General features: G+C 46.1%; 1 protein-coding gene across 1 annotated transcript in view; it reads left to right on the top strand.

Annotated features, from left to right (window-relative positions):
* Positions 1 to 405: 405 nt before the first annotated feature.
* The window catches only part of dnajc1 (DnaJ (Hsp40) homolog, subfamily C, member 1), a 120,903-nt gene continuing 105,343 nt past the window's right edge, over positions 406 to 15,965 (top strand). Inside the window, exon 1 of the mRNA XM_055652547.1 lies at positions 406 to 646. Coding sequence (XP_055508522.1) covers positions 485 to 646 — 162 coding nt within the window. The 5' untranslated portion in view covers positions 406 to 484. The remainder of the gene's footprint in view (positions 647 to 15,965) is intronic.

Here is a 15,965-nt window from a genome sequence, read left to right on the forward strand (position 1 = left end):
TGTGAGAGAGGGAGGGAGGGAGAGAGGAGAGTGAGGGAGAGAGGGAGAGAGACAGTGAGAGAGGGAGAGAGAGAAAGGGAGAGAGAGAGAGAGAGGGGAGAGAGAGAGTGTGTGAGAGAGAGAGAGAGAGGAGGAGAGAGAGTGTGTGTGAGAGAGAGAGAGAGAGAGAGAGGGAGAGAGGGAGAGGGAGAGAGAGGGAGAGAGGAGAGAGTGAGAGGGAGAGAGAGTGAGTGGAGAGAGAGAGAGAGAGAGAGAGAGAGAGAGAGAGAGAGAGAGAGAGAGAGAGAGAGAGAGAGAGAGAGAGAGAGTGTGAGAGAGAGAGAGAGAGAGAGTGGGAGAGAGAGAGAGAGAGAGGGAAAGAGAGAGGAGAGAGAGAGAGGGAGAGAGAGAGTGAGAGAGAGAGAGAGAGACTGTGTGTGAGCTGGGCAGGCGGCGGCTTCACTCACTCAGTCAGCGAGCGAGGGATCGATCGAGCGAGGCCGTGATGCGGCCTCCAGTGTCCGGGCCGTGGTCATGGCTGTCGGCCTGGGCCCTGCTGCTGAGCTCCGGGCCCGGCTGCCTGGGCTGGGACACGGCCGAGATGGAGCTCTTCGACCTGGTGGAGGACGTGCAGGAGAACTTTTACGGCTTCCTCGGAGTGGAGCAGGTGAGGGCCCGGTGTCGCATCTCGCTCCTTCCCCCCGCCCGCTGCTGGTGTCCGGGGCCGGGGCCGGGGCCGAGCTCCAGGCCGCTGCGGCCTAGCGCGGTTTCCCCGCTGAAAGTTGCCAGGAGGGGCGGCCGGCCGAGCCTCCGCTGAGACCCCCAGGCGCAGCCCCCAGCCCTCAACACCAGCCCCCAGCCCCCAACACCAGCCCCCAGCCCCCAAACCCCAACACAGCCCCCACCCCCCCAACACCAGCCCCAGCCCCCAGCCCCCAACACCAGCCCCCAACACCCCCCCCCCCCCACACCACCAGCCCCCAGCCCTCAACACCAGCCCCCAGCCCCCCACACCAGCCCCCAGCCCCTCACCCCCCCAGCCCTCAACACCAGCCCCCAACCCCCAACCCCCCAACCCCCAGCCCCCAACACCAGCCCCCAACCCCCACCCCAGCCCCCCCCCAGCCCCCAACCCAGCCCCCAGCCCCCCAGCCCCCAGCCCCCAGCCCCCAGCCCCCAACACCAGCCCCCAGCCCCCAGCCCCCAACACCAGCCCCCAGCCCCCAACACCAGCCCCCAACCCCCAGCCCCCCCCCCAGCCCCCAGCCCCCCCAGCCCCCAACACCAGCCCCCAGCCCCACCACCCCCAGCCCCCAACCCCCCCAGCCCCCAGCCCCCAACCCCAGCCCCCAGCCCTCAACACCAGCCCCCCAGCCCCCAGCCCCCAACCCCAGCCCCCAGCCCTCACCCCCAGCCCTCACCCCCAGCCCTCACCCCAGCCCCCAGCCCCCAGCCCCCAGCCCCTAACACTCAACACCAGCCCCCAGCCCCCAACACCAGCCCCCAGCCCCCAGCCCCTAACACTCACACACCCCCCCAGCCCCCAGCCCCCAACACCAGCCCCCCAGCCCCCAACACCAGCCCCCAGCCCCCAGCCCCCAACCCCAGCCCCCAGCCCTCACCCCCAGCCCTCACCCCCAGCCCCCAGCCCCCAGCCCTCAACACCAGCCCCCAGCCCCCCAAACCCAGCCCCAGCCCCTCACCCCCAGCCCCCAGCCCCCAACCCCAGCCCCCAGCCCTCAACACCAGCCCCCAGCCCCCAGCCCCCAACCCCAGCCCCCAGCCCTCACCCCCAGCCCTCACCCCCCCCAGCCCCCAGCCCCAGCCCCTAACACTCAACCCAGCCCCCAGCCCCCAACACCAGCCCCCAGCCCCCAGCCCCCAGCCCCTAACACTCACACCAGCCCCCAGCCCCCAACACCAGCCCCCAGCCCCCAACACCCCCCCAGCCCCCAACACCAGCCCCCAACACCAGCCCCCAGCCCCCACACCCACCCCCAGCCCTCACCCTCAACCCCCAATCCTCCAGCCCCAGCCCCCCAACCCCCAGCCCCCCAACCCTCAGCCCTCAGCCCCCAACACCAGCCCCCAGCCCCCAACACCAGCCCCCAGCCCTCACCCTCAACCCCCAATCCTCTAGCCCCCAGCCCCCAACCCCCAGCCCCCAACCCTCAGCCCCCAGCCCCCAACACCAGCCCCCAGCCCCCAACACCAGCCCCCAGCCCTCACCCTCAAACCCCAATCCTCCAGCCCCCAGCCCCCAAACCCCAGCCCCCAACACCAGCCCCCAACGCTGCAGCCCCAGCCTGCGTTTAACACACACACTGGGAACTTTTTAATTTGTGTCTTAATCTACAGGGCGCTGGCCAAGGGAATCGGGTGGTTGATCCAATGTTAATTTTAATCTGCATTTTATTTGACACCCTCTATCTTTAAATGAGTTTTAAGAGGTTGCTTTGCATTCCCGTTTCCATACCGACTGGTGGATTTGCATGATTGTAGCACCGTTGTTAGAATGGACGAGGCCTGTTAATGTGTTACTTTTAGCCTTCGCTTTGAAAGATATTTGGCAAACAAATTGATATTGAAGAGAAGGTTACACAAAAAAGCTGGAGAAACTCAGCGGGTGCAGCAGCATCTATGGAGCGAAGGAAATAGGCAACGTTTCGGGCCGAAGCCCTTCTTCAGACTGATCGGGGGCGGGGGTGGGTGGGGACAAGAAAGGAAAAAGGAGGAGTAGCCAGAAGGCTGGGGGATGGGAGGAGACAGCAGGGGGGCTGAGGAGGGGGAGGAGACAGCAAGGACTAACAAAATTGGGAGAATTCGATGTTCATGCCCCCGGGATGCAGACTCCCCAAACGGAATATGAGGTGCTGTTCCTCCAATTTCCGGTGCTGCTCGCAGTGGCCATGGAGGAGACCCAGGACAGAGAGGTCGGAGACGGAGTGGGAGGGGGAGTTGAAGTGCTGAGCCACCGGGAGGTCAGCTTGGTTATTGCGGACCGAGCGGAGGTGTTCGGCGAAACGATCGCCCAACCTCCGCTTGGTCTCACCGATATAGATCTGCTGACATCTAGAGCAGCGGACGCAATAGATGAGGTTGGAAGAGATGCAGGTAAACCTCTGTCGCACCTGGAACGATTGCTTGGGTCCTTGAACGGAGTCGAGGGGGGAGGTAAAGGGACAAGTGTTGCATCTCTTGCGGTTGCAAGGGAAAGTGCCCGGGGAGGGGGTGGACCGAGAGGGAAGGGAAGAATTGACAAGGGAGTTATGGAGGGAGCGGTCTTTGCGGAAGGCAGATATGGGGGGAGATGGGAAGATGTGGCGAGTGGTGGGGTCACGTTGGAGGTGGCGAAACTGACGGAGGATTACTTTTTGTATGTGACGGCTGGTGGGGTGAAAGGTGAGGACTAGGGGCCCTTGTTGCGAGTGCGGGGATGGGGAGAGAGAGCAGTGTTGCGGGGTATGGAAGAGACCCTGGTGCGAGCCTCATTTATGGTGGAGGAGGGGAACCCCCGTTCCCTGAATAGTGAGGACATTTCAGATGTCCTGGTGTGGAACGCCTCATCCGTGGAGCAGATGCGGCGTAGACGGAGGAATTGGGAGTAGGGGATGGAGTCCTTACAGGAAGCAGGGTGGGAAGAAGTGTAGTCCAGATAGCCATGGGAGTCAGTGGGTTTATAGTGTATGTCGGTCAGAAGTCTATCACCTGCAATGGAGATAGTGAGGTCAAGGAATGGTAGGGAAGTGTCGGAAATGGTCCAGGTGTATTTGAGTGCCGGATGGAAGTTAGTGGTGAAGTGGATGAAGTCAGTCAGTTGTGTGCGGGTGCAGGAGGTGGCACCAAAGCAGTCGTCGATGTAGTAGAGGTCGGGGATGGGGCCCTGGTATGTATTGAACAAGGATTGCTCGACGTAACCTACAAATAGGCAGGCATAGCTGGGGCCCATGCGTGTGCCCATAGCTTATTGGGCACTGTTATTGGGCTGATATTGAAGAGATACTGGTCAAGACTTCTGAGTGTTTTCTTTATAGCGATTGTACAATAACTTGTACCGCATTTAACTGTCTTTTGAAATCAATATTTTTTTCTTTAACTGACAAAGCACAATTTCTCAAATTAAAAAGACTAGAAAGTGGACTGCATCCAGGATCTTGATTTAAGCTTTTTTTAAAACGACATGTGGAAGAAACTTGTGAACGTTAGCAGGTGATTGGCTGTGTTCAATTCTTAAATAAGATTTTGTGACTTTTTTTCTTTTTAAATTATGTAAACACGACACTGTTGTCTACTTTTGTGCGAACTAAACATGAAATACAAAGCACACCCCATGATATTCAACACTGAAAGTTCAGACTATAAACCTAAGAAGCAGATGCAAGTGTAGTAGATGCATAGTCCCTTCTATCTCCTCCATTATTCAATGAGATTAAATTGATCTGAGTTTCGTTCCACTTGTCTTGTCCTCAAGTTGAACATGATTCTGTTTATGGGAACTAAAGAAACTGCAGATGCTGGAACCTGGAGCAAAAAAACAAAGTGCTGGAGTAAGTCAGCAGACAAGGCAGCAGCCAAGAAGGGAATGGACAGACCATGTTTCAGGCTGACCATGCTGCCTGACCGTTTCCTCCATGGATGCTGCCTGGCCTGCTGAGTTCCTTCAGCAATTTTTGTTTTCTGCTTGTATCTGTTCACGCCAACCACAAATTTATTCACAGAATTTCCTCCATAACATTCCAACAAAGAGACCAGCAATACATTTGTTGTCTTGCTTACCTGCTATTACTGGCATGCTAGTTTTGTATTTCATGCTGGAAGTACCAAATTTCTTTACAACAGTATTATTTACTATGTCTCCACTTAAAGAATACGAGAGTATAGAACAGTTCAGCACGGGAACAGGCCCTTTGGTTCATGATGCCTTAGTTCATCATGGTGCCAAATGAAGTTAACCCTCTATGATCTGTCTATATTCCATGCATGTTCATGTGCCTGCTTAAATCCCTTTTAAACACTGCTATTTGTGTCTATCAACCACCCCCTTCCCAGGCAGAGCGTTCCAGGGGGCTACCAATCTATGGAAAAAGTGTCTATGTAATCAATTATGCCTCTCAACGATAGACACAAAATGCTGGAGTAACTCAGCGGAGTCAGGCAGCATCTCTGGAGAAAAGGAATAGGCGATGTTTTAGGTCGAGACCCTCTTCAGACTTTTGGATCTTGAACTGTCACTTATTCCTTTTCTCCAAAGTTGCTGCCTGACCTGTTGAGTTACTCCAGCATTTTGTGTCTATCTTCGGTGTAAACCAGCATTTGCAGTTCCTTCCTACACATGATAACCATTTATCCAGGCTACCTTCAGGCTCCAGGTAAAACAATCCAAGCTTGTCCAACCACTCCTTATAGCTAATAGCCATAAATCCAGGCAGAATTTTGGTGAACTGCTTCTGCACCAAAGCCTCCACGTCTTTTTGAAATTATTTTTCTCCTATCAAACAGGATAACCTTGCATTTCCCCATTTTATACTCCATTGGCAAACTTCTTGCCACTTACTATCAATATTATTTTGCAGATTCTATGTACCCTCCTCACAACTTTATTTCCTATTAATCTTTACAGAATTAGCCAGTCGAGGCCCCAGTACTAATCCCTGTGATTCTCACAGCATGCCATACTGACAATTATTTAATTATCCCAAATCTGACCTGCTAATAGAAAACAATCTGTCCATGCTAATATGTAATCTCCAGTGCTAAAGATTCTTGCCACATGTAGTAACCTTTTGTGTCATCTTATTGAATATCGTTTGGAAATCCAACTATGCCATGTTTTTGGTTCTCTTTTTGATTTATCCTGCTTGTTACACCCTCGGAACTCTAATTTTTGTTTTTCATTTTTTGAGACTACTTTATTAACGTTATGGTTTTTGAGGGAAAATGCTGTAAGCTACTGCTGATTTGTTTGAATTTAAAATGAAAATTATAGCATCGGCATTCATTCTATATTCAGTGCTGTTCTTCGGCTTTGAACTATAAAATAAGGACTCGATGGTTTGAATGTTTTACATTCTTAACATTCAGAAGTATGCTGCTGCAATAAATTGAAAAGTAATCATTGACGTAGCATGGGGCAATCTCTCACATTGCTACCTGCTGTTACTGCTGTGGGAGTTGCCAACAGCATTAGAGTGGGTCATCAGATTAGGTGAAATTGAATGCTATGCATGTATAAACCCATGTATGAGGGTTTTGGTTATATGTTACAGTTGGTCAATTATTCTCAGTAATACGACTGATCAGAAACTTGCTAAATATGGATCTGCGGCTCTGATTGTATCTTTTGCTCAACACTGCCCGTCAGAATTAAAGAGAATATAATTTTTACAAACAAACAATATTGAAGCACCCTGATCTCCTGCAACTCCTCCTATTTGGTTAGGTTTATTTAGACCAGAAAGCTCTCAGTTTGTTTGTGATTGCCACGAAACAGAAGCTGACTGGCAAGGCTAAAATCGCTCAAAGTTTCCACTGACGATCACTCTTTGGAGACCTGGTAAAGGTCTGTGGTAGGACTTGATTGATCTCTTGTGATACCGTGTAGAAAACTAGCTTGAATATATTTGCTAGTTTAGGCAATAAATCTTTGCTCTAGTTTTTCTGGTGCATCCATTATAGAACCTGCCTCTTAATGTGCAAATATTGTTATTTTGACTGAAGTCGATTATATTTGGTCTCAATTGAATTTTAACGATGTTCGCTGATAACGTGGTTAAAATTCTTTTTATAATGCATGTATTTAAAGTTAGTATTTCCTATCCCTGAAAATTCTGATTGTATTTCTGATATAGTGAAGCTCCTATTATAATGAGATATTCTTGTAAAATAATGCTGTAGCCCTGTCTTGACGCCCAAACCAGTTGAGTTGCGGATTGTGAGGAAGGCTGTCAAAGAATGCCAAAGTGGGAGATAAATCATTTATAGATATGGACAGAGAAATCGCAGATGGAGTTTCATCCAAGCAATTGTGCTTGGACATTGGGAGGGCTAATGTAAGGGGAAAGTGTATCTACCAACCCTATGTCTTGGGTTCCAAGATCACATCTCCCTGAAAGTGACAAATAATTAGATAGTGTGGTAAAGATTATGGTATGCTTGACTTCATCAGTTGAGGCACTGAGTACACAAGTCATGAAGTTGTATGGCAGCTATATAATGTTTATATTCTCTGGAGTTTATATTTGACTCCGCATTGAAATTTGACAAACAAGTCAATGCCGTGGTAAAAGCTAGCTTCTTCCAGCTTCGGACGATAGCTAAAAAATAAAACATTTCCTGTTTGATGACCTCGAAAAGATCATCCACACATTTATCTCCCCCCGCCTTGATTACTGCAACTCCCGCTACATTGGCATCAGCCAATCTTCCCTTTCCCGCCTGCAACTAGTCCCAAACGCTGCTGCGAGACTCCTGACGGGCAGCCGAAAAGGGGACCACATCACCCCGATTCTGGCCTCTCTCCACTGGCTCCCTGTGTGGTTCCAAATATATTTCAAGATCCTTCTTTATGTTTACAAAGCCCTTAACGGGCTTGCCCCCACCTACATAAAACGTCTGCTTACCCACCACACCACCTCCAGGTCCCTCAGATCGGCCGACTTGGGGTTACTGAACATCCCGCGGTCTAGGCATAAGCTCAGGGGCGACCACGCCTTTGCGGTTGCAGCTCCTAGACTGTGGAACAGCATCCCCCTTCCCATCAGAACTGCCCCCTCATCTTTACTCTCAAGCCTTTCGTGACGTCCTCTGAGGGAGGGCTATATGTATGTATTTATTTATGTATGTATGTACTTAATCCATGAACCAATGTTGTATAACATTAGTACCTCCACCAATATAAAGCACTGGTGGTCAATGAGAGTTGTTTTTTAAATGTGCTATAGAAATAAAAGTGACTGACTTGACTTAACTTGGAGCATTGGATGCGAGGTGGAAATCTGAGAAGTATATAAAATTATGAGGGGCATTAATGGGGTAGATAGTTAAAACCTTTTTCCCAGGGTGGGAATCACAAAGACTAGAGGGCATGGTTTTAAGGTCAGAGGGAGAACGTTTAAACGGATGTGCAGAACATGTTTTTCCAGAGTAGTGGGTGTCTGCAATGCACTGCCCGGGGTGGGGGTGGAAGCAAATATGATAATGGCATATAAGAGGCTATTAGATAGGCACACGAATAAGCAGGGAACTAGGGCATGCGGATCAAATGAAGGCAGAGGAGATTAGTTTAACTAGGCATCATATTCGGACTGGGCATTGACGAAGGGCCTGATTCTGTACTGTTCTATGTTCTATTTGTATGTTAGCATTGATATATTGGGCAAATGGACCATAAATGCTCAGTAATAAATCTAACAAGCTAATGAAATTCGTGAGAATGTAGTGCTTGCTACATCACCAGAGTTAAATTGCGTGCATTTAAATGGAAGCTAGATTTGGTTTGGTTCATTATTGTCATGTACTGATGTACATTGATAACATGCAAACAGAAGATTTTCAAAATAAAATGGGTCGCACCATACATGAGCACAATTGAGCTATACACAAATAAATGCACTTGTTTGTGATGCATTGCATGCAGACTGTAATCTATGTGTAGTGTTGGAATATGTTTTAAACCGTATTAGCTTGTTTGGCTGTTTGTTTGCAGATTTTTTTTTTGCTTGTAAACGGACATGCTCTTGTTTGTATCCAATATATACAAACAATAATCAATATGTGAATTTGGATTGTTTTTCAACATTTGACGAGCATTTGATGACACTGGGCCTGTACTTGCTTGTGGTTAGAAGGATGAGTGTGGGCTCTCATTGAAACTTACTGAGTGACAGCCTGGATAGAGTGGATGTTGAGAGGATATTTCCACTATTGGGAGAGTTTAGGATCAACCCCAGAATAAAAGGATGTATCTTTAAAAAGGGGGAGGAATTTCTTTAGTCAGAGGGTGGTGAATCTGTGGAATTCATTGCCATAGAAAGCTTTCGAGGCCAAACTATTTACTTTTAATGCAGAGATTGACAGTTTCTTGATTAGTAAGGGTGCCAAAGTTAATGGGGAGAAAATGGGGTTGAGAGGCAAAGATGGATCGGCAATAATTGAATGGCAGAGTAGACTCGATGGGCTGATTAGCCCAATTCTGCTTCTATGACATGAACTTGTAACAGTTAGTACAAAGCGAAAAATAACAATGCAGAAAATAGTACACTGCTTTGTAGTTTTGCAGTTCCAGAAGACATGTCCTGTATATGCAAAGGGATAGGTTGGAAAATCAGATTTTAATTGGCTAGTGGGAGGACTGTGCAGTTGTCTGATAACAGACGGGGGGAAAAAAGCTGTTCCAGAGTCTGGTTTGTGTGCTGGAGGAACCCAGTGGGTCAGGCAGCATCTGTGGAGGGAATGAACGGGTGACATTTTAGGTCTGGTTCCTCCAAAGATGCTGCTTGACCTGTTGAGTTCCTTCTGTATTTTGTGTTATGAAAAATCATTATTTTAGCAAGTAAGATATTTTTGCTATTATTGTGGTCCTTAATCTCATGTTTGGGGCCCAAGTAATTAGGATAGTGCAGAAGGAAAAGTGATTATTTTCACTAATATTAACATTAGGTAGCATGCCCTACTGAGATGAATGAAGCAGAGGAGCAAAAGGACAGCAGCGAAAAATAGAAAATAAGGTTAGGATACATATGATGTTTAATTGTATTCTTGATGCATGAATCAGTTGTATTTTCTTAAAATAATTTGGCTTATAAATATATTCCTTCACTCCATAGATGCTGCCTCACCCGCTGAGTTTCTCCAGCATTTATGTCTACCTTCGATTTTTCCAGCATCTGCAGTTCTTTCTTAAACATGGCATAAGTAGTTCTGTTATTCCAAGAATCTTTAGAACTAGCAGCCTTAATGAAACAAGTCTTTCAAAGAATCTTGAAAGGGGAACAAACATTAAATTTAAGAAGGAACCTGCAAGTGATGGCATATTGTGAATATGCATACTATTATTAAAGCTGTGATAATGGAAACCAGCATACCTTCTTTGAGAGCTAATGGTAAACTTGTGTAGATTGGCCAAACCTTGCAATAAACAAATGCACGAGGTTTAATAAACAAGATCTGAATTTTCAGAAGTACGTGTTATAAAATTGGTGCCAAGTCTGAGGAATGAGGTCATCGGGGAGAAATTATTAAAATAGCATTAGGTTTATTATTGTGATGTGTGCCATGGCACAGTGAAGATCTTTATTTTGCATGTTATCCAAACAGATCAGATATGCCATGCATTAATACAATCAAGTCAAACTTGAGTACAATAGCTAGAGCAAAGAAGAAGCTACTCTGTGTAGAATACAGTTCTCAGTGTTGTGGCGCATCAGTTCCATAGGCGGAGTCCAATGTTTACAATGGGGTAGAGGTGATTTGGATAGTACCCCAGCTTGCGGATTGAACGTTCCAAAGCCTGGTAACAGAAGGGAAGAAGCTGTTCCTGAGTCTTGAGTTTATGCACCTTCTGTCAGATGGGAGCAGGGAGAAGAAGGTCCGACTGGGGTGGGACAAGTCTTTGATTAGGTACACAAAAAAGCTGGAGAAACTCAGCGGGTGCAGCAGCATCTATGGAGCGAAGGGAAATTCCGGTCGAAACCCTTCTTCAGACTTTGATTAGGTTGGTTTAATACGAGGCAGCGTGAAATGTAGATGAAGTCGGGTGGGAAATCTTGTCTGTGTGATAGACAATTTCCTGCGGTCTTAGGCAGAGCTGTTCCTAAACCAAACTAATGCAACCCTTAAATATGCTTTTACTATGTGCCTATGGAGTTTAGAAGCAACCTTACAATACAATACAATAATACTTTATTAACCATGTATGTTTTGCAACGTACAAGAAATTTTATTTGCCAAGTCAGTCATACAAATAAAAGCAACAGAACACACAACATACATTTTACCATAAACATCCACCAGAGTGACTCCTCCACATTCCTCACTGTGATGGAAGGCCAAAAAAAAGTTCAATCTCTTCACTTCTTTGATCTCCAGTGCTCGGGGGGCCTCGAGCCTTCTGTTAACGGGACAAATTTTCTCCTGTTGCCGGTGGCGTCCAGGCCCTCCGCGTCATGACGATCACTTCTGCATCGGGGGGGAATCTCGGCTCCCCTGCGGTGAGCGATATGACCCCCGGGTCGGGGCTTGTCGAACCTTCTGAGTCATTGGAGCTCCCGACATCCACGGTCTCTCCCGAGACTGCGAGCTCTCGATGGTAAAGTCCGCAGGCCGTGGTTGGAGCGACCCCAGGCAAGGGATCGGCTTGGTGACCTTGGTGACATTTCCTCCCATCCTGCTTCTTTGAGAACTTTAATCCATTTTCCACGTTTCTCTGCCATTTTCCACACCTTCCTGGCCATGTTTTTTCCATGCAATGCTTTTAATGTTTTCCTTTATCTCCTCTGCCGTAGTTAAATTCTTCCTTTTTGGGCTGGTGAGATTGAGTGGCATTGGATAAATATCAATTTACTCCTAAAGTGCTTGCATGTTTAAGCTTTCTGCAATAAGTTTATTTACAGCAACTTCATGTTTCTCATGGGAAGCAACTGCTTTTGCAAAATAGTAGCTGAGCAGTACTAATTGTCTTGAATTATGGAGATTAAAGGCCGGCACAGTGGCGGACCGGTAGAGTCGCTGCCTTGCAGTGCCAGAGACCTGGGTTCGATCATGGCTATGGATGCTGTATGTACGGAGTTTGCACATTCTTCCTGTGACTGTGGGTTTTCACCAGGTGATCCGGTTTCTCCCACATTTCAAAGACGTGCAGGATTGTAGGTTAATTCTCTTTTCATGTATCTGTACACTGTGAATGGCTCGATTGTAATCGTGTATTGTATTTCTGCTGGCTGGTTAGCATGCAACAAAAGCACTGTACCTTGGTGCATGTGACAATAATCTAAACTGAACTGATTATTGTAATTTGTAGTGGCATCCAGTGAAAAGCTTTGTTTTACATGCTATCCAAACAGTTCATATATATCATACATAAATATAATCAAGCTTAATTTGAGCACAATAGGTAGAGCAAAGGGAAAGATACAGAATGCTGAATATTGTTCTCAGCATTGTAACACATGTGCTCCTTTGCTTGTGAATGATTGCTCATTTTTGATAGATATTGCAGTATTTTGCTATTTGTAATTAATTTTCAAATAAAATTGTGCATATTCCTTTGAGCAGTGTTTAAATGTAAGAGTGGGATGGAAAGTGATTTAGTTCACATTTTGTGACAAGCAATGTTTGGGAAGTTTAACCACTTTTGTTTTGCTGTGAATATCATGACATATATTTTTCTTCAATTATTCTTTAACTAGTCCTTAATCATCAATGATTATTGCAGAATTCCGTGATTTGTGTTTTGATTTGAATTGTATCTATTTAAACACATTGAAAATGTTGTTCACTCCATTCATGCATAATCATGTAACAAAATCTATAATGTTTGTGTGTTGACTATGTGCATCTAGCCACAATGACACTCTTCCCCTCCCCCTTTTGGCACCATTTTGAAATGTAATGCCTACAGCTAGTAATCTGATACTTCATAATAATGAGAGCAAAGGGTCCCATGGCCACAGTGCCAGATAAATGAAGAAAATTTGAGAAAGTACAGAAGTTCATTGCTAATGAAAGCAGACATGCATTTAACTTCCTAGGTGGTTCAACTGGATGTTTACTTTTGGGGAAAGTGCAAATAGTTAGCCTTTTGTTTCTGATCTGTATTGTTGTGCAGCTTGCTGCTGCAGCAGCCTTTCAACATCAATTCTAAAAGTTGTCAATTATAAAACTTAGTGCCGTTAATTAATTTAATAACTTTTTTCAGCATTTGTGTGCATTTTTAACGGCTTGGAAAAGCCTTTTACATTCATAGCAATCAGCAATATGTCTCCACTGAGGGCAAACACATTTCTGTTCCAGGTGTATAGTGCCCAGGTCAAGTATTTCGGCCTTTGCCTCAGCATGGCTGTACAATGTTAATTGATTTAGTTCCAGCAGTGTGCATTGACCTGAACTTCATCAGGTCAGCATAACTGCACAAGAGGAACATGCAGAAAACTGGAGCTATGGCCAAGATCTGATCAACCAGAATCTCTTGTTTAGTGGCAGAGTACATTTGAGTGGTTTGCTGTTTGTTTCTGTTTACTAACGTGTATTTTTCTATTTTCCAATCCTTTGACCTCTCTTGAATAACAGTTGCCATGAATTTTGGCATATTTCTGCTGTGCTTATAAGGAACCAAACTAAGATTCCCTACACTTGTTTACATAGGAGTTTTTTTTTCTACAGTCAATGAAAAGAGAAATTCTAATCCATCCATTTTAGTTTTCAGGTTCCTATTTTGGGTGAAAAGGATATGTGTGGCAGCATTGTGCCACCTACAGCTCTGTGTATAACTGCTATGATACATTTTTTAACTTTTAAATATGAAGGGACACTGAGAGTTTTTAATGAAAAAAAGAAGAATATGATGGTGGTTAAGCACTGAAAATAGGGGAGGCATGGGGAATAAGTATTGGGGAATAATTATTGGGGCATGCTTAAGGAAGAAATTAGCGAGGCAAAAAGGGACATTGAAATATCACTGGAAGATAGTCATACAGAGTGGAAACAGGCCCTTCAGCCCAACTGGCCCACACTGATCAACATGTCCCATCTACAATAGTCCCATCTGCCTATATTTGGCTCGTATCCCTCCAAACCTGTCCTAGCCATATGTCCATATGTTTCTTAGACATTGCCACAGCGCCTCCTTTGGCAGCTCATTCCATGTACCCATGTGTGGAAAAACGTACCCCTCGGGTTCCTTTAATCTTTCCTCCCCTCACCCTAAACCTATGTCCTCTGGTTCCTCTGTGTCCTCTGGTTCTTTATTTCCCCGACTCATCACAAAGATGAGATTAAGGGAAACCCCAAGGCATATTATAAAAATATTATGAACAATAGGTTAACCAGGGAAAAAGATGAATTAGCCATGATAGTATTGAGTGGTGGAGCAGGCTTCAAAGGCCTTGTTTATTTTTTATGGTGTTCTGTGGCTGGAGTTTTATTTTCTCCCACCCCGTGGAAGTTTCCTTTTTGGATTCAGTGTGTGCAACGTTGCATACAGATAGAACATATAAAACAGTGTAGCCCAGGATTGGGCCTTTGGCCACAATGTTTGTGCCAAACATGGCCACAATTAGTGCCAAATTAAACAGATCTTGTCTCCCTGAACGTGATCCATATCCTTCTATTCCCTGCACTTTTATGTGCCTACCCACAAGCCTCTTAAATGCAATTATCAAATCTGCTCCCACCAGCAACCGTGACAATGTGTTCCAGGGTCCCACCACTTTGATCTTAAAAAAAACAAAAAACATGCCTCGTACATCTCCATTTAAATTTTCCCACCTCGCCTTGTAGCCATACCCATTGATGTTGGACATTTCCACCCTGGAAAAAAGGTTCTGACTGCCTCTCACAATTATGTATACTTCTATCATGTGTCCCCTTGGTCTATTAAGTTCCCGAGAAAACAATCCAAGTCTACTAAACCTCTCCCTGTAGCTGAAATCCTCTAATCCAGAATCTACCAGACTGCATTCCAGTAAACCACTGCATCCTCTCCAAAGCCCCCACATCTCCAATACTCAAAACACGCTATACTCCAAAGCGGCCTAACCAAAGTCCTACAGAGGCTGCATCATGACATTTATACTCAATGCCCTGAGGAATGAATACAAGCATAGTAAACACCTTGTTTCGCTCCCTATCTCCTTGTGATGCCACCTTCAGTGCATAATCTTGGACTCGAAGATCCCTCCGCACATCAACGCTGTTAAGGATCTTATACTTTCCCCTTGCATTCAATCTCCTAGAATGCAACACCTGCAAAAGCTCGGGTTAAACTCCATCTGCCATTTTGCTGCCCATTTCTGTAGCTGATCTACATCCTGCTGTAACCTCTAACAGCCTTCTTCACTGTCTGCAACTCTTCCAATGTTGGTGTCATCAGCATTTCAATTTACGTGCTGGTAATTTACATATCACAAACAGCTGAGGTCCCAGCACAGATCCCTGTGGAACTCCTCTTGTCACAGACCTGCAGCCAGAATATCTCCCCCACCCCCCCATTACAACCCGCTTTCGATGAATATGCCAGTTGGAAACCCATACAACCAAGTCATTGTGAATCCTGTACGTCTTAAACTTTGGAGTAAATGTTGGGAAGAAAGATTTGATGCCATTTTCCCTCTATGTAAGCTCCTCCATATTACTGCTAAACTTGGCCTATCGCTCAGTTATCTCTGAATGTTGAAATAATTTGTGGAACTTTTGGGTACTCTGGCTTTTTGGGACAGCACGGTGGCGCAGTGGTGGAGTTGCTACTTTGCAGCGCCAAGGACCCGAGTTCTGACTACGGTGCTGTCTGTACGTGTGGGAAGCTCCGGTTTCCTCCTGTACACAATGACAAACAGGTTTGTAAGCAAATTGTCTTGGTAAAAATTGTAAATTGTCCCTTGTGTTTGTAGGACAGTGTTAGTGGTCAGCATGGACTCGATGGTCCAAAGGGCTCTGTATTTCTAAAAACTAAAAACAAAACAAAAAAACTTGTACCTTAACCAGGTAAAATGACTTTTATCAATAGGGGTTGAGTTAATCACCCATAAAAATAAATCTTGTGCTTTGTTGGCATATTCAGTCGGCTGATCTGCAAAATTCCTGAAATGATTTGTTGGTAACCCAGATTCCTTTTGTTCTTTGACCTCATTCATCTTATTTTCAGTGTTTTCTTTCATCCCAAGATGTAAAATTCATCAGCCACTAAATTGCTCAGTTCACAATATTTCAAATATCTTGCTGTATTGCACTCTTCCTTAATAGTACTACCCCTAACCTACCTACCACTGGTCACC

This window comes from Leucoraja erinacea, chromosome 2 (assembly GCF_028641065.1).
Source record: "Leucoraja erinacea ecotype New England chromosome 2, Leri_hhj_1, whole genome shotgun sequence".
NCBI classification, from domain to species: domain Eukaryota; kingdom Metazoa; phylum Chordata; class Chondrichthyes; order Rajiformes; family Rajidae; genus Leucoraja; species Leucoraja erinaceus.